The sequence below is a fragment of the Pseudochaenichthys georgianus genome, chromosome 5 (assembly GCF_902827115.2).
Source record: "Pseudochaenichthys georgianus chromosome 5, fPseGeo1.2, whole genome shotgun sequence".
Lineage (NCBI taxonomy): Eukaryota > Metazoa > Chordata > Actinopteri > Perciformes > Channichthyidae > Pseudochaenichthys > Pseudochaenichthys georgianus.
In genome coordinates this window covers 12,831,948-12,850,229 of record NC_047507.1, presented here as the reverse complement: position 1 = coordinate 12,850,229, position 18,282 = coordinate 12,831,948, and the positions used below count along the sequence as shown (strand labels likewise).

The 18,282-nt window shown below is 41.6% G+C and overlaps 2 protein-coding genes across 3 annotated transcripts in view; both read right to left on the bottom strand.

Annotated features, from left to right (window-relative positions):
* Nucleotides 1–1,022: 1,022 nt before the first annotated feature.
* LOC117447179 (vitamin D3 receptor B-like) lies at nt 1,023–6,307 on the bottom strand. The gene is made up of 3 exons (XM_034083844.2): nt 6,247–6,307; nt 3,178–3,294; nt 1,023–2,523 (listed from the first exon to the last, which is right to left on the bottom strand). Exons 1-3 carry the CDS (start codon nt 6,305–6,307, stop codon nt 2,270–2,272), a joined length of 432 nt encoding a protein of 143 aa, XP_033939735.2. The 3' UTR covers nt 1,023–2,269.
* Nucleotides 6,308–8,527: 2,220 nt separating this feature from the next.
* LOC117446816 (vitamin D3 receptor B) overlaps nt 8,528–18,282 on the bottom strand; it is a 35,940-nt gene continuing 26,185 nt past the window's right edge. For both annotated transcript variants that reach the window (XM_034083269.2, XM_034083270.2), the window contains 3 exons: nt 14,536–14,687; nt 12,378–12,494; nt 8,528–11,725 (listed from right to left, as the gene is read on the bottom strand). In XM_034083269.2, coding sequence (XP_033939160.1) covers nt 11,472–11,725; nt 12,378–12,494; nt 14,536–14,687 — 523 coding nt within the window. In that variant the 3' untranslated portion in view covers nt 8,528–11,471. The remainder of the gene's footprint in view (nt 11,726–12,377; nt 12,495–14,535; nt 14,688–18,282) is intronic.

Sequence of the window (18,282 nt, the reverse complement as noted above, 5' to 3'; positions counted from 1 at the left end):
GACAAATAACCAAGTTTGAGACTCGCAAACTCTCTGCAAATGGCTTCTTTTAAGTCAAGATGCCTTCGGGAAATCATCTGAACACGGCAAGAATTCAACTTCTTTGGGGAATTGTGTTGAAATAAAAATGACATTTTATTTGATAGAATTTCACCATAATCCCGCATGCAGCAAGCCGTACATTACTGGCGCCTAAACCTAAGCGCTACAATGCTCCTGGCAGTTTGGTTTATAAGCCATTAGATGCTGTTTGATGAAGCATAAGCCAAGATGACTGACAGCACTTTGACAGCAGAGAGAAGGCATACGAGTTCCTTTCATTTACAAGCTTATCTGCCAAGAGCCCTGGATAAATAGCATATGAGTAAGAAGATTATATAATGAGGATATCCTAGGCTCTGGAAACATCATTTCAATTCACTGTAATAGATCAGGTGTATTATTGATCTATATGGCTTATATTAGAGAGCAGCACGTTATGTTACGCTTGTCCTCTTTCTGAAAAGAAACCTTGGAAATTAGGCAAACACATCAACCCACCACTAAAAAATATATAATTTTACTGAGTCAAATACACAAGCAATCCCTGTTTAAGCCATTTCTAATTCATTTTTACCAAAAGATCAAAGTCAAAAGAACATAGTGTCTCAGAAACGTAGTGATCGTGAATCAAATAAAAATGGGTCAATATTGTATTTGCATAATATTTCTGAAAAAGTTGGCCTTGAGAAATATCTATGTAGCCCATAGATGTAGCCCTATGTACAGCGGCAGATATATGATATAGCTGGTATTTACAGAATGCAGCCACTAGAGGGCTGCGCAGCATACATCATTTTACAGGAGGGCCTGGGTGTGGAGCTGCGCTGCCAGGCCCTCCGACATTCTACAAAATCCATTTCCCTGTCAGAAACGAAAGGGGTGTGATATCTGGGTCTGAAGCAGCTTCCCTAGCTCTCCACCCACAGAGCTCACTGTTTACTTAGAAGGAACAATTCATGGAATTGTTTTTTAAAGGTGATGTGACATTAAAAAAACAAACAAAAACATCCATTGCAATTACATCAGTATATATATATGCCAATTCCAAGTATGGTATGCAGCTATATATTAACAAGACAGGCCCCTTGCTTTGGCCTCAATTTACTATTCCAGTTAGATTTGGCATCTTAGCCCTTTAAAATCTGTGATAATATAGATAATCAATACATAGGCTTGCGTAAAGGTGGAATAACAGTGCTTAGGATACGTGTGGTAGTAATTAACTATTTACAGGGAAACAAACAATTAAACAGAAAGAGGAAGAAAGAAAAAACAATTTCAAAAAAGAGAGTCTGAAGCCATAATGCCGGCTGGGTTTGATTGACAGTTAGCAGTGTAAAATATCTAAAACATTTAGTGGCTAATTCTCACCTCAAGACCAGGCACCCCAATGTCCCATCAAAACCTCACTAAATGACAGACTATGTTCTGTACTCTGCAGTATAAACCTAAAGAATGACAGTTTCCTTCAAAGGCTGTGAGGCTAGCATGTCGAGTGGCTGCATGCGTGAAACGAGCCATGAAGCAGCAACGGTTATTTTTAGGTACTGGAAGCTTTTTCAGAAAGTAGACTACACCTTTGGCGAAAGGCAAAAGGCATGCGTTTGAATTGTATACAGTCATATATATATACATCCGCTGCCTTACAGAGAAGTAGATGAAAAACCAAAAATAAAAGTTCTGAACCATTAAAAACCGTTTGCACTGAAATGTCATGCATCCTGTATCTAGCTTTGTGTCAAAGTAACTGTTTCACTTCGGTGGTGTAAAGCAACCCAAGTAAAACAAAGAGGTAGCTCAACTGAATGGCTAAAATGAATAACTGAGTATGTTTGTTGTGTTGATGTGTGCATGCCATGTACACACACACAAAGTTCAGGCATTTGAAGCAGCGGTTTGTGGATTTAAATACAGACAAAGACACTGCATATAGGCAGAAGTTGTATGAATAGTTAAATGTGTATTATATGAAGTCTCCTTTGTTTACTGCATCCCCTAACATCTGCTTGCTCTCCATACAACCTTGCTCTTCATGCCAAGATAGGCGTCTTTAGACAAGATGCACATGAAACCACACATCCAAACACACATCTCTTTCTCTCTTCCACTAGCTTCACACTCCACACCTCCATTAAGTCGCTCCAGCACACCCTCGGCTCTCTCTCTCTCTCTCTCTCCATTTCTACCCTAAGAGGATCTCCTGTCCACCGTAGGGGGCTCAGAGGGTCTAGGAGACCTCGCTGCCGAACACCTCCAGCACCAGCGGGGTGAGCTGCATGCTGTGCTCCGGCTGGAAGGAGAGAGAGCGGTACTGCTTGGAGTGCTCCTCGTTGAGGCTGCGCAGGTCCGCCAGCTTCTGGATCATCCTGGCGTAGAGCAGCCGTTCTCCTGGGTGGTGCAGCTGGATGTAGGCCTGCAGGGTCTCGGACAGGTGGTCTTGGAGGGCCTCGATCCGAGCGTGATCCTGCACACCTGGGCGGTCTGCAGGAGGGGAGGGGAGGGGGGGGGGGGGGGTGTCTTTAGATATGTATGGCTGTTACGCAAGCTAAAAGCCACCTAAAATAGCTGTTTGAAAACTGATGCTTTAAGTGTTTGTCATTGTAGTACAATGTGACCATTTTAACCATAACTTCTTCAATTTAAATACATATTTGTATTCTATTTTATCTTTAAATTGGAAATGTTCACTTATTTTGTGTTTATAAATATCTTAATTCTATATTATCTTCCTCTAAATTTGTATGTTTATATAAATATTTCATTGTCCTTCGCTTCAAAGTGAAAGCAACGGTCACAAAACCAAATTTCCCTGGGATAACTAAAGTATTCTGATAGATTGTGTTTAGAATGTAATAATATTTGTGCCACTAAAGAAATCCTAGAAGTCAAACGTAACGCACACGCACGCGCGTGTGGTGTGTGTGTGTTTAAAGAACGCTTAGATCTGCACGTCAACGTGATTCAGGATGACTGACAGATATCTGAACCTGCTTGAAATCATCTCTAATTACAAATATTTAAGCTTGTTCAACAAAAAAGCTGTAATAAGTATATTCTCTATAGGAGGCAAACGAGATCACTCAAACACTTAATCGTGACCCCTCTATACGTTGGCTCCGCTGCAGTCAGACCTACCTGGAGAGAGCAGGCAGATGGCCATCAGCATCACATGTTCCTCCTCCTGCAGGTTGAGCTTCTTCAGGCCCACCTGGAACTTCACCAGCGGCTCCAGCAGCTCCAGAGTGTGTCCCGCTGCGAAAACACGTAACACATCATTACCGAGTGCAGCGTATAGAATCACCAGAGGAGACTGTGAGGGACTGCGGATGGAAATTAGCTCAAAGCTAAAATCCGGCATATTTACACTTGACGCGTCTTTTGTATTAAGGTTCATTAATGTGCATTGTCCCTGCTAAATAACGATTAAATGAAATGAAATGCGAGATCACATAAGAAAAAGCCCTCCAGGGAAACCATCCCGCTTTCTCATTTTTGAGACGGGAAACGTCTTTTCTGCTGGAATCTTCTTGAATCCATTACATGACATTTAGCTGACGCTTTTATCCAAAGCGACTTACAATAAGTAATTCGACCAGGAAGACACAACCTTGAAGAAAACAGAATCATATAAGTACATCAGGTTTCATAGAGCCAAGTATTTCAAGTGCTACTCAACTGGCTTATATATAGCCAGTCCTTTATTAGTATATAAGTGCTCCGTTAGCAGTTATTTGTTAGTAATTCTATCGCTCGAAGTGGAGTCGAAAGAGATGAGTTTTCAGTCTGCGCCGGAAGATGTGCAGGCTTTCTACTGTCCTGATGTCAATGGGGAGCTCATTCCACCATTTTGGAGCCCAGGATAGCAAACCCACGTGTTTTTGCTGATGGGAACTGGGGTCCCCCTCGCAGCGAGGGTGCAGCGAGTCGTTTGGCTGATGCAGAGCGTAGTGCACGCGCTGGGGTGTACAGTTTAACCATGTCTGGATGTAGGAAGGGCCAGATCCATTCGCAGCATGGTACGCAAGTACCAGTGTCTTGAAGTGGAATTCTAGCAGTTACCGGAAGCCAGTGGAGGGAGCGGAGGAGCAGAGTGGTGTGGGAAAATGTAGGAAGGTTGTTAGACCAGACGAGCGCTGCATTCTGGATGAGCTGCAGAGGTCGGATGGCACATGCAGGTAGACCAGCCAGGAGGGAGTTGCAGTAATTCAGCTATAAGCCAAAATGTTAAGGAACTAATTTCAATCAGCAGAAGGAAAACTGAGATTGAAATGAATATACTGTACAGACAGGTATAGGGCAAACGTGTGCAAATCAGTGCCTTTTGATTGAAAAACTGAATAACATGAACACAATGTGGCCTGCTTTATTACTAGAACCATTTCACATGTGGACGACGTGCTGAATTGATGTTCAACTTTACACGCCTGAATGATGTCTAAGACTGCTTCTTGTCAGTAATGCTTATGGGAGGTAATGCACAGCTAGAGATACATCCAATGTGGAAAAGTACAGGGTGTTCCGTTTCTCCTTGTCCTGTTTTGAGATAAAGCAGGCAGAAACCCTCACCTAAGGGATTTTGCTGCAACCAGAGCCTCTCTTTCCTCCATCCAACCTCGTGCACAGACGCAACGGCTCAGCAGTGCGCACCCTTATCAGCAGGCTAAAGACGCTCCTCTGCTCCGTACCAGGACTGACAACTAACTGTCGTGCAATGACTGGATCTCTCTGATAACCTTTTATTTGTTCCTCCTGCATATCACCACTGGTGCAATCTTGCTTCATACACAGGCAGCCAGAGATGTGAGCTGATGTGAACTCCAATCTTTTCCGACATATTGAACATATGTCAGAAATATCTTCAAGCAAGGCTGCTTTGTGTGGTGGGTGTGTTAACCAGCACTGCTACACACAACAATGTGGTGAGGTTGTCCTTCCTTAGTGACCTAAATGAAATTAACTGTTTATGACTGCTGCCAGTTTTGAATCAGAGAGGTCATGGGTCAATGCCCATTTAATAAGAGACAGTGCCCTCTGGTGGCCACATTTATAGCTGATCAAATAACACTTAAAAAGGAGACAATTTATTAAGTGTATTTCTGATTTATAGGAAGACAAACACCCAATATTTTCAGTTTCAACATGTTTTGGATATTTTGGCAGACCTAAACTGCAGAGTCCCGTTTGTGTGGGCTGGGGACTGCGTTGTGTGTTATTGCCCACCTACGTGTATCTTCCTCCATTGAGTGTTGAGCTACATTTTGTTAATCCAATAAAGGCAAAAATACAATTAAAAAATAAGATCATTCATCCATAGAATGTCATATCTATAACCTTGTTGTACTCAATGACAATTCAGTTTCAACAACAGAAAAAGAATGGCCATATTTTCCAGAAAAATACATCTTGAATATATTATGCTTTGAGATGAATTAAGTTCTACTTTTGTCATGAATTGGATTTCTTTGCAAACATAGTGCACATGTTCAGGTGTAGGTATTCACATCATTTCTCCCATTTCCTCACAATACATGTCAAACGTGTTCAGAAAAATCCTTTGTTACCGTTTTGGGGGTGTACTTGAATATTTTCTAGCACACTTGTTTTTTCCATCAATATACTGTACATTAAAGAGCTGTTCAGAGACAGTAAGCAGCAGCTGATGAGCAATATCCACAAGCTGGATTTAATGGATATCTAGACACATATGAAAGATGTACTGTATATACATTCAAAACAAATCAGAAGCCCACTGCTATGTACAACTGTTTATTTTGATTTGCAAAACATCTGACAAAAATAACATTACATAAACACCAATTTATAATAGAAAAAGAAGATCTTTGAAAAAAAGAGGCAAAAGATAAATTGCAATTACATTAGAATTTAGGTGACAACTTTATTCGATAATTGGAGCCATACCATGCTGACCTACACAGGCAGTTATTGGCTAATAGATTCATAAGTATGCATGTGTTACAAGCAATACGTCAAGTGCTTTTGTTGGATCAGGCATTTTAATTCAATGTGGCAATATTTGGGTTCATAATATAGGGTGAGAATACAATGCCAATTTCAAATGTGACTCATTAGAGAAGATCAATACACATGGCTGACTAAGTCCTATTTAAGAGGCCAATCTCACACTTTGGCAACTTTCTCATTCAAATTACACTGTGGAACATCTGAAGCCCGCTTCATTAACACCTTCCCTGCATTCACAGGGTTTTAATATGGCACACAGCTTGGGGGGGGCAGGTGTGACCATGGCGACATTGTTCCTCAGTATTCACTGATCAATAAAAATTCACTTATTTCATTCAGTGTTTACCTGAAGCAGTTTGACATGAATACGAAATAACTTGGTTTAAAAATGCATCAAAGTGAGTAGTTGCTCCGTTAATATGATACTACGATCCGAAAGTATTTCCCCAATAAGCACCACTAACTTTCGTTTCAATGACACACTATTTCGATGAGGCTTGTCGCGCCGCTGTGGGCTGACTTTTGGACGATGCCTGCATCAAGTTGCGTCAACACGCAACTTGGTGACGCTCCAGATAAAAGCAGCATTGCATGGATACTGAGGATTTTTATTTCTCCTAGATTCCGCTTGTTAGACCAAACATCGGCAGGGAATGATGAAGGGAGCAGACTTTAGGACAGGAGGAGAGGGTATAGGGGGAAATGACGGGGGGGTTAGAGGGACAAGGGAAGGATGGCGTACTACAGAGCAAAGGCCGTGCTAACAGTACCAAGTGGAGCGCAAAACACCCCCTCTTCTACTGCCACAAAGTCTCTCAGGTTGTTCCTTCTTCGCAGCTGCATTCACTCCACAAAGTGCCCCTCTGCACTGTGTCCTCAGGAACCGTAACCATGGAGGTACATATCAACAACATGGCAACCAGATTTATTGCATCTGATGTTGATAGATATCTTAAAGGTACCCTATTATACTGTTTTTCATCAATATATTATAGGTCTCAGATATATAAAAAACATGTCTCTGAAGTGTTTGGCTCGAAATACCAAACAGATCATGCATTGCCGCATTACCCATAATCCCCTCTGTTTCAGCCCTGTTTCAAAAGTGCTGATTCTGTGTCTGTTACTTTAGATGAAAACAAGGAGCCACTCCCCACGCCAATCTGAGAGATATTTGGTTTAAGAGAACGCAATGGTGCTCTAGGAGGGGATTCAGGGGATAAGGGGGGGGGGGGGGGGAAGAGGGTTACCTTGGTTGGTGATTGGCTAATGGTTACACAAGCCAAAAAAATGACATCATAAAGTGGCCAAAATCTGATTAGCTCATATTCAGACAGGTTGTTATATTAATGGATCAGGACAAAAAGTGGGCGAATCCTTTTTCCTGAAACGTTCAGAATCTCTTTCCACAGAGGTTTTTATGTATAAAATACATGAAAAAGTGGATTTTGCACAATAGGTGACCTTTAAGGACACAGAGGCAGAGGAGGGTGTCTTCTACTGGAGTGGATGCAGCCTCACCAGCTAGTCTGAGCTCCGTTAGTCAGAGTGTAGGCACTATATTAAAAACACTCCTGGTATTGTGTGCGTTAAAAAAAGAAAGAAGGCAATGCTATGTCCGAGAAGAAAAAAAACTGTACAAAAAAAAGATTCTAAGAAAAACAAACAAACTATGAATGACTTCATTAGCTGGACTCTCCCAAAATCTGTGAGATATCTCTGAGGTAATCATTGAAGTATGACTCATTAGACAGCAATAAATACCAACATGAATACAAATATTACAAAAGTAAAACAGAGGCAAATGCTTAATGCTAAAGCAAAAATTCTGAGCTAAAAGAGGTAGGTTTTTTAGGTAGATTATGGTGTACATCCATTGTGGACACTCCTTTTTGTAGGAACTAAATTAAGTTGATTCCATTACAATCCCTGTCCTAATTGGAGAGAAAAGAAACGGAAATAAAAAAGACTTTAGAGCCTTCGTGTGGGAGATCTGAACCGGACTGATATCATACATCTGTTTACAGACAGGATTTGTAATGGCAACAGTTATACAAAAAACTTCAAAAATGTCTACGTACATGATAAACTGTAAAGCTTGCTGGTGATAAGTGTACCATGAGTTGTATATTGCAGCTGTTGTTACTGTATTTTGCTGCCAATCTTGAGGAAATCTCCCCCAAAAGACGGCCTCCTCTAGTGTGTGGTAGATATCTATTTTCAACGACCTCAATGCTGCCTACCATGGTAAAGCCAAACGGGAACAATCTGGGGATGCACCATGTTTAGCTTGAACTGTATTTGCATGCTATGTAGTGTTTGAGGATTAGCTTGGGAACTTTGTCCCATAAACAACATGTATTCACATATTTACTGAGTACAAATGGGAGAAAAGAGGCTGACTGACATTTGCCTCAATTAGATGCATCCACAAGACTCTTCCTGTTTGGTTTTCAAAGCCAAAGAGCAGCAACTCTTTTACCCTGTTCTTTTTATGGAGGGAACTCTCCCTGTGGCACTTACAATGTTCACCAAACCTCCCGCCGTGTTAACAAATCAACACCGCATCTCTATCTCAACAAAACAATATATACTAAATCAAATCCATTTCTACATACAGGAAGTATGTATTCAGAGAAAATCTACAAGGAGACTTTTCAAAAACTTCAAAAGTCAGAGTTCAGTAACCAAGCACATCATGCCCCTCATCAAACTGACATTCTATACATACGAGTGGTACTGCCTAAAGACACTCCCGTCTCTACTCCTCAACGTCCAATCACTGTTGGGACACTTTTGCTGTGTGTGTGTCTATATCCATATACAAATACACACACACTACATATCCCAAACTCATTATGATTAACTGAATTGTATTTAACTAATGAATATCTCCGCGTCCAGCGCTGACGGTCAGCTTGCAGAGTGTCACAGTGACTTGATGAAGAGTTGGAATAAAAAGTCACAGTGGCGGAGAACGGACATTAAATCCTATAGAAGGTTTAAAAACTCATGTCGGCTGAACTAATTGAAAGCAACAACTTCTCCCAAAGCGGAGTGGTGGGAATACGTCCAGCTCAACGGCAAACACATGCGCTCTCCCACCGCCTAACCCTGGTCTGCTCCCGGCCAATCACAGCAACCGTTTACGTGTCTTCTGTCACACAGCAAAAAGAAGACAAAATAACCAAGTTTGAGACTCGCAAACTCTCTGCAAATGGCTTCTTTTAAGTCAAGATGCCTTCGGGAAATCATCTGAACACGGCAAGAATTCAACTTCTTTGGGGAATTGTGTTGAAATAAAAATGACATTTTATTTGATAGAATTTCACCATAATCCCGCATGCAGCAAGCCGTACATTACTGGCGCCTAAACCTAAGCGCTACAATGCTCCTGGCAGTTTGGTTTATAAGCCATTAGATGCTGTTTGATGAAGCATAAGCCAAAGATGACTGACAGCACTTTGACAGCAGAGAGAAGGCATACGAGTTCCTTTCATTTACAAGCTTATCTGCCAAGAGCCCTGGATAAATAGCATATGAGTAAGAAGATTATATAATGAGGATATCCTAGGCTCTGGAAACATCATTTCAATTCACTGTAATAGATCAGGTGTATTATTGATCTATATGGCTTATATTAGAGAGCAGCACGTTATGTTACGCTTGTCCTCTTTCTGAAAAGAAACCTTGGAAATTAGGCAAACACATCAACCCACCACTAAAAAATATATAATTTTACTGAGTCAAATACACAAGCAATCCCTGTTTAAGCCATTTCTAATTCATTTTTACCAAAGATCAAAGTCAAAAGAACATAGTGTCTCAGAAACGTAGTGATCGTGAATCAAATAAAAATGGGTCAATATTGTATTTGCATAATATTTCTGAAAAAGTTGGCCTTGAGAAATATCTATGTAGCCCATAGATGTAGCCCTATGTACAGCGGCAGATATATGATATAGCTGGTATTTACAGAATGCAGCCACTAGAGGGCTGCGCAGCATACATCATTTTACAGGAGGGCCTGGGTGTGGAGCTGCGCTGCCAGGCCCTCCGACATTCTACAAAATCCATTTCCCTGTCAGAAACGAAAGGGGTGTGATATCTGGGTCTGAAGCAGCTTCCCTAGCTCTCCACCCACAGAGCTCACTGTTTACTTAGAAGGAACAATTCATGGAATTGTTTTTAAAGGTGATGTGACATTAAAAAAACAAACAAAAACATCCATTGCAATTACATCAGTATATATATATGCCAATTCCAAGTATGGTATGCAGCTATATATTAACAAGACAGGCCCCTTGCTTTGGCCTCAATTTACTATTCCAGTTAGATTTGGCATCTTAGCCCTTTAAAATCTGTGATAATATAGATAATCAATACATAGGCTTGCGTAAAAGGTGGAATAACAGTGCTTAGGATACGTGTGGTAGTAATTAACTATTTACAGGGAAACAAACAATTAAACAGAAAGAGGAAGAAAGAAAAAACAATTTCAAAAAAGAGAGTCTGAAGCCATAATGCCGGCTGGGTTTGATTGACAGTTAGCAGTGTAAAATATCTAAAACATTTAGTGGCTAATTCTCACCTCAAGACCAGGCACCCCAATGTCCCATCAAAACCTCACTAAATGACAGACTATGTTCTGTACTCTGCAGTATAAACCTAAAGAATGACAGTTTCCTTCAAAGGCTGTGAGGCTAGCATGTCGAGTGGCTGCATGCGTGAAACGAGCCATGAAGCAGCAACGGTTATTTTTAGGTACTGGAAGCTTTTTCAGAAAGTAGACTACACCTTTGGCGAAAGGCAAAAGGCATGCGTTTGAATTGTATACAGTCATATATATATACATCCGCTGCCTTACAGAGAAGTAGATGAAAAACCAAAATAAAAGTTCTGAACCATTAAAAACCGTTTGCACTGAAATGTCATGCATCCTGTATCTAGCTTTGTGTCAAAGTAACTGTTTCACTTCGGTGGTGTAAAGCAACCCAAGTAAAACAAAGAGGTAGCTCAACTGAATGGCTAAAATGAATAACTGAGTATGTTTGTTGTGTTGATGTGTGCATGCCATGTACACACACACAAAGTTCAGGCATTTGAAGCAGCGGTTTGTGGATTTAAATACAGACAAAGACACTGCATATAGGCAGAAGTTGTATGAATAGTTAAATGTGTATTATATGAAGTCTCCTTTGTTTACTGCATCCCCTAACATCTGCTTGCTCTCCATACAACCTTGCTCTTCATGCCAAGATAGGCGTCTTTAGACAAGATGCACATGAAACCACACATCCAAAACACACATCTCTTTCTCTCTTCCACTAGCTTCACACTCCACACCTCCATTAAGTCGCTCCAGCACACCCTCGGCTCTCTCTCTCTCTCTCTCTCCATTTCTACCCTAAGAGGATCTCCTGTCCACCGTAGGGGGCTCAGAGGGTCTAGGAGACCTCGCTGCCGAACACCTCCAGCACCAGCGGGGTGAGCTGCATGCTGTGCTCCGGCTGGAAGGAGAGAGAGCGGTACTGCTTGGAGTGCTCCTCGTTGAGGCTGCGCAGGTCCGCCAGCTTCTGGATCATCCTGGCGTAGAGCAGCCGTTCTCCTGGGTGGTGCAGCTGGATGTAGGCCTGCAGGGTCTCGGACAGGTGGTCTTGGAGGGCCTCGATCCGAGCGTGATCCTGCACACCTGGGCGGTCTGCAGGAGGGGAGGGGAGGGGGGGGGGGGGTGTCTTTAGATATGTATGGCTGTTACGCAAGCTAAAAGCCACCTAAAATAGCTGTTTGAAAACTGATGCTTTAAGTGTTTGTCATTGTAGTACAATGTGACCATTTTAACCATAACTTCTTCAATTTAAATACATATTTGTATTCTATTTTATCTTTAAATTGGAAATGTTCACTTATTTTGTGTTTATAAATATCTTAATTCTATATTATCTTCCTCTAAATTTGTATGTTTATATAAATATTTCATTGTCCTTCGCTTCAAAGTGAAGCAACGGTCACAAAACCAAATTTCCCCTGGGATAACTAAAGTATTCTGATAGATTGTGTTTAGAATGTAATAATATTTGTGCCACTAAAGAAATCCTAGAAGTCAAAACGTAACGCACACGCACGCGCGTGTGTGTGTGTGTGTTTAAAGAACGCTTAGATCTGCACGTCAACGTGATTCAGGATGACTGACAGATATCTGAACCTGCTTGAAATCATCTCTAATTACAAATATTTAAGCTTGTTCAACAAAAAAGCTGTAATAAGTATATTCTCTATAGGAGGCAAACGAGATCACTCAAACACTTAATCGTGACCCCTCTATACGTTGGCTCCGCTGCAGTCAGACCTACCTGGAGAGAGCAGGCAGATGGCCATCAGCATCACATGTTCCTCCTCCTGCAGGTTGAGCTTCTTCAGGCCCACCTGGAACTTCACCAGCGGCTCCAGCAGCTCCAGAGTGTGTCCCGCTGCGAAAACACGTAACACATCATTACCGAGTGCAGCGTATAGAATCACCAGAGGAGACTGTGAGGGACTGCGGATGGAAATTAGCTCAAAGCTAAAATCCGGCATATTTACACTTGACGCGTCTTTTGTATTAAGTGTTCATTAATGTGCATTGTCCCTGCTAAATAAACGATTAAATGAAATGAAATGCGAGATCACATAAGAAAAGCCCTCCAGGGAAACCATCCCGCTTTCTCATTTTCTGAGACGGGAAACGTCTTTTCTGCTGGAATCTTCTCTGAATCCATTACATGACATTTAGCTGACGCTTTTATCCAAAGCGACTTACAATAAGTACATTCGACCAGGAAGACACAACCTTGAAGAAAACAGAATCATATAAGTACATCAGGTTTCATAGAGCCAAGCATTTCAAGTGCTACTCAACTGGCTATAGATAAGCCAGTCCTTTATTAGTATATAAGTGCTCTGTTAGCAGTTCTTTGTTAGTAATTCTATCGCTCGAGGTGGAGTCGAAAGAGATGAGTTTTCAGTCTGCGCCGGAAGATGTGCAGGCTTTCTGCTGTCCTGATGTCAATGGGGAGCTCATTCCACCATTTTGGAGCCAGGATAGCAAACCCACGTGTTTTTGCTGATGGGAACTTGGGTCCCCCTCGCAGCGAGGGTGCAGCGAGTCGTTTGGCTGATGCAGAGCGTAGTGCACGCGCTGGGGTGTACAGTTTAACCATGTCCTGGATGTAGGAAGGGCCAGATCCATTCGCAGCATGGTACGCAAGTACCAGTGTCTTGAAGTGAATTCTAGCAGTTACCGGAAGCCAGTGGAGGGAGCGGAGGAGCAGAGTGGTGTGGGAAAATGTAGGAAGGTTGTAGACCAGACGAGCCGCTGCATTCTGGATGAGCTGCAGAGGTCGGATGGCACATGCAGGTAGACCAGCCAGGAGGGAGTTGCAGTAGTCTAGGCGTGAGGTGACGAGAGCCTGGACCAGAAGCTGCGTCGCTTTCTGGGTCAGCATCTTCCTGATATTGAATCCTTTTCTTGCACGCGGTTTGTTTTCACAAAGAACTCCTGCCTGAGAGATCCTTATAATCGCTCATTTGAATGTGGATCAGTGTTCAAGCCATGTATGAGGTTTTAAATATAAATACATGAAAACACTGAAGAACTGGTAAACCTCCTTTCCTCTTGTTATGGCTGCTGCTGTGTGATCAACATCAATGCTTTCTGAGCACTGACTAAATGGTGCCTGTAATGAACTCTCAATAACTATGACATGCTTTGTACTGTGTCTTATTAGGGCAAAGTATTTGTACGATAGACTAATGCAAAATATTTGTTTTTTTAAATGTTTTGTTTAAAAAAAAAACTAATCTTACTTTCTGGAAATAATGTTTTACTATTGTATTTGATATTTGTAATGATACGAAGCATTAACTATGATGAATAAAACAAATCTGAAACCAATAAACTGGAACCAGGAAAAAAGATAATGAATTGTAATTGTGTGTCGGAGAGAAACACTTTATTGAATACTTTTATATCTTTTTTTGTAATACTTTCATATTTTCTGATTGGATATTGTGCATTAAACATTCCTGTCATGTCCTTGTCAGTTCCTTCAGTGATATTTTAAGAGGAGCAGCACAGAGCTGCTTCTCGGCTGCAGACAGTGGTTGTTTTGTGTGTTGCGCAGGTCAGGAGTGACATTCTTTGCTTGATCCCAGAGAGAGGGGTCTTGTTTGAAAGGCAAATGAAAGCCTTGCCCACAGGGGCCTCTGCGGATATGTAGGACTGGTTTCGCAGAAAGAACGTATATTAGCATCCTCTTTCCTGTGGGTGTGTGCTCAGGCAACTGCCAGTAACCTTTCCAGTACTCCCACACTAATGATCTGGTCACTATCTTAACGCGGGGCCACTTCCTTCAAGCTCTGAAAATAAGTGTTAATGTGTAACGTGTGCGTCCTTTCTTCAGCCGAGCCGAATGAGCCTGAGAGCGTGCGTATGCATAGCCAAACGGTACACGTGGCGTAGTTAATACTGACCTTTGGTGACATCGCTGACCTGGTATTTAAAGTCCGGCCCACCACAGCTCCAGGACATGTCTTCCAGGTTGAAGCTCTGATTAGAGCGCAGCATGATCACCTCGATAGCGCTGGACTTGAGCAGGGCGATCTGGTCCTCTGCAGTCAGCTCCCTGCGGGGAACGAAATCACTCAAGTTAGTGAACCATATATAGTTAATTATTAAATACATAGTCCTTAAATAACCTTTATCATGCAGTACTGGGCATGTTTCATTTGATGGTTAAGAGATCCAGGTAAACAAGTGAAGATTCTGGAATATGTAAGCAGCTGTGATTCATGTCAAAGGGATTTCGCTCATCAACCAACTGGAGTATCAAGGTCAGTCGCTGTCTTAAATGTTTATCAGATACGAGCTGTGCTGGAAGACAAAATATTTCTTTCCGTCCGCTTCCTCCCGTTGTGATGGGTCACCGTGTATGGAAAACCCATTTGATAAACATAAATCACGCTGTTTCAAGAGTCCTCACTGTCATGGTCAAATCCGGCGTCTAGTAATATTAGGAAATGTCTTTTTTTTTTTTATTAAAGTCGTGAACTAGCAAGAGACATGAGCTGAAGCCTGCAGGTCTTCAGGGGAGGTCTGGATGTTTTCAGTGCTTAGGGAGCAGATCATAAGTGGACAAACATTCCAGATGTAATCCGAGTACATCCATCACTCACTGCCAGTGGGAACGACAACTTTCAGGAAATACAGGCCCCGACTCGTTTTAGCCTCGACTTTGGGGTGACCCTCGAGACGCTGAGTGCTTGTCCCTGTCAACACACCGAGAGACAAACACGCTGAAAGGTAGCAGCTTCCATGTGTGGAAGGGGGCGGGGAGCAGGGAAACAATGAATAAAGCCTTGGCCAAAAATTGTTATATTGCCTTGACAGTCACAATAAAAGGGTCGTGTTTGCCACTGGTATATGATCCTTTACTGTTTTCAAGGTTATATTGCAACTCAAACCTTTATATCTCTTCATTGGCCCTGTGCAATTCAAAATAAGAAATGTAATTGCTTAAAACCTGTTGTGATGATCAGATAACTAGGTGTGTCTCCCTCCAAAAGCAGGTTAGTGAATCACCTACTAACATACTAAAAAGGGTCGAACAGTACGCAGGACAACAAGTCCTTGGCAAATGTACAACCTTGAAGGAACACAAAATAAAAACATTTCCCACATTGTGTCAGTTATCTGTAAAATACAATCCATCAGTAATCTCTGGCCTTTAGACCACAGCCATCACTGTGGCACAATATCGACTAATCAGGCAGAAAAACAAGTAGGTGTACAAAGTCTTCCACACACATTTAGGTAAAGAGTCACGCAGACTTGAACATTAAAAAAAATCTAGACAAGTAGTTCTGAATATTTTGTCTGGGCGTTTTTGTTATTACTAATATTTTCAAGAAGTCCTCACTGGTTAAGTCAGTGGTTCTCAAACTCTTTCTGTCAGGCCCCCCCTTTGGAGAAAAAAAAAAGTCGGGCCCCCCAACACAAATAGTCAGGTTCAGTGACGGCAAATATGTTAATTTAAAACTTTTTTTTTTTTAATGTTGGTCATTTTGGGGGTGCTGTGGGGTAGCTTGACGTTTCATAGAGGGTGCTCAAACATTTAAGGTTTCCCATTACTGTACCGGGAGCTACAGTGGAATGTTCCACTGCAACACTCCCCACGCAAATACACAGTGTACCCGCGACTGTCACAATGAAGGCTCGATAATCAGCTCACGGCATATAGGTGTAAACAGGGGTAAAGTGCTATTTGTATATACCTCACATAGGGGGGTCCGGGGGCAAGCTCCCCCGGGAAGATTTATTTTTAAATATTGAATTTAAATGCATAAATCTGGTGCACTTTGAGAGCAAAATGAAGAGATCTATGGATACCTCTCTCAACACAGAACTGTAAACAGATTTACTTTTTCTTTATGGATATTTTACAAATCACCCTTTTAAACTTTATTCTTGGTTTACTGTCAGATAGTATTTCATAGCTGTTTTTAATTTATTCTCTAATTTTTTTATAACTATAATGATCATATAAACGTGTGCCTCGGAAATAATTGTTTACATTAATGGTGATCAAAACATTTTTTTTTTATAACAATTTTTCCTCCTGGTCTCTCACGCCCCCCCCTGGCATGCCTCTGCGCCCCCCACTTTGAGAACCACTGGGTTAAAGGTGGGGTAGGTAATCATGGAGAAACCAGCTCGAGATCGCTAGAATTTGAAAATACACAGCCGGAACAAATCTGCAACTTCCTCACAGAGCCACTCCTCCAACACACACGAACGAGCACATGACCAATGCGGGCACGAGATAAGTTTGTGCACAGATGGAAGGCTGACAGGCAGGTAGGCCATCCTGTTACTTTAGCCGGGTCGGCTAAAATGATTGGTCGTGCTTTTTACAGTACTACGGCTTCCACAGATGAAATTTTTGTATGGATTTTTTGTCAAAGCACTTCAGATATTCATTGCTATCGGGATGTTAAGAGCATTCCATGGAATATAACAAAAAGTGTATCTCGAGCCGGTTTCTCAAACTTACCTACCGCACCTTTAAGTTGAGCTGCTCTACTCTATATAAACCAGTGTTTCTCAAACTTTTTCATACCAAGGACCACTTAACCAATAAAAAAACACTCGCGGACCACCTAACTCCACAAATATCCCAAAACACATCGTTTTTCTAGAACAGATTGCAAATCGCCTGAAAATGGTACAAACAAGTGGTAACATGTGTGATGAAGGTGTTGCGCTTGGCTATATCATGCAATTAAAAGTGAAACTTAAGCTCGCTCCATTGCGGAGATATTTTCGCGAAAACTTAAATTTATTTATTTATTTCAAATGTGAAATTTTACCAATATACTCACGGACCACCAGTGGTCCGCGGACCACACTTTGAGAAGCACTGATATAAACAAAACTAAAAAACAACTAAGACAATCGGGAAGTCTTCTGCAAAAGCTCAGTAAATATGTACCCTCTTCTCTATCAATATGTCATATTGGTATGCCCAGACTGAATTGGCCACATGTCATCATCATCAATAGTTGTAAAGGTCAACTCAAAGAATGGTTGAGAAACAAACAGACGTGTAATCACCGATAAATACACTTTAATACAGGGGTATCTCCTCTTGAACTTTATGTAGCTCTTGTATTTTCTCTTGCACTTTATATGTCATTGCTGCTATGTTGTATTACCATGTCATAAACACTTGTGTATGCTGCACTTGCTCTTTTGCACTTTTTGCATATCATGTATTTTCTTTTTGCTATGTTTGTAAAACGTAAACTTCTTAAATGTTTTATGTGAGGGACTGCGGATGGAAATTATCTCAAAGCTAAATCTGGCACTGTTACGCTTGACACATTTTAATGTTTTAAGTCAGGGGTGGGGAACCTCCGGCCCCCGGGCCGTATACGGCCCGCGAGACGGAGAGCACCAGAACACAGCTCCAGCACTTCAGATAAGGAGCCGTACACATGCTGCAGTTTCTGCGTCTGTAGCTGAAAGCCCAGTGGCGATCTGCTTATCTGTCAATCTGATCATACAGTCAATAACTTTGTTGTTATTAGCATCTGGTTAGCTAGCTATGCTAACGAATATAAGAAGCTTTTTCTACAGCCAGTGAGGTGAAGGCACATATTTATATGATCATTATAGTTATAAAAAAAATAAGAGAATAAAGTAAACCGGTATAAAATACT

Excerpts from the sequence above, each read along its gene's own strand:
- LOC117447179 (XM_034083844.2), bottom strand. The coding sequence starts at position 6,307 with ATGGTCACACCTGCCCCCCCCAAGCTGTGTGCCATATTAAAACCCTGT. Across the intron at positions 3,295-6,246 it reads ACCCTGTGAATGCAGGGAAG|CGGGACACACTCTGGAGCTG; the intron begins GTGTTAATGAAG and ends GTGTTTTCGCAG. Across the intron at positions 2,524-3,177 it reads CATCTGCCTGCTCTCTCCAG|ACCGCCCAGGTGTGCAGGAT; the intron begins GTAGGTCTGACT and ends CCCCTCCTGCAG.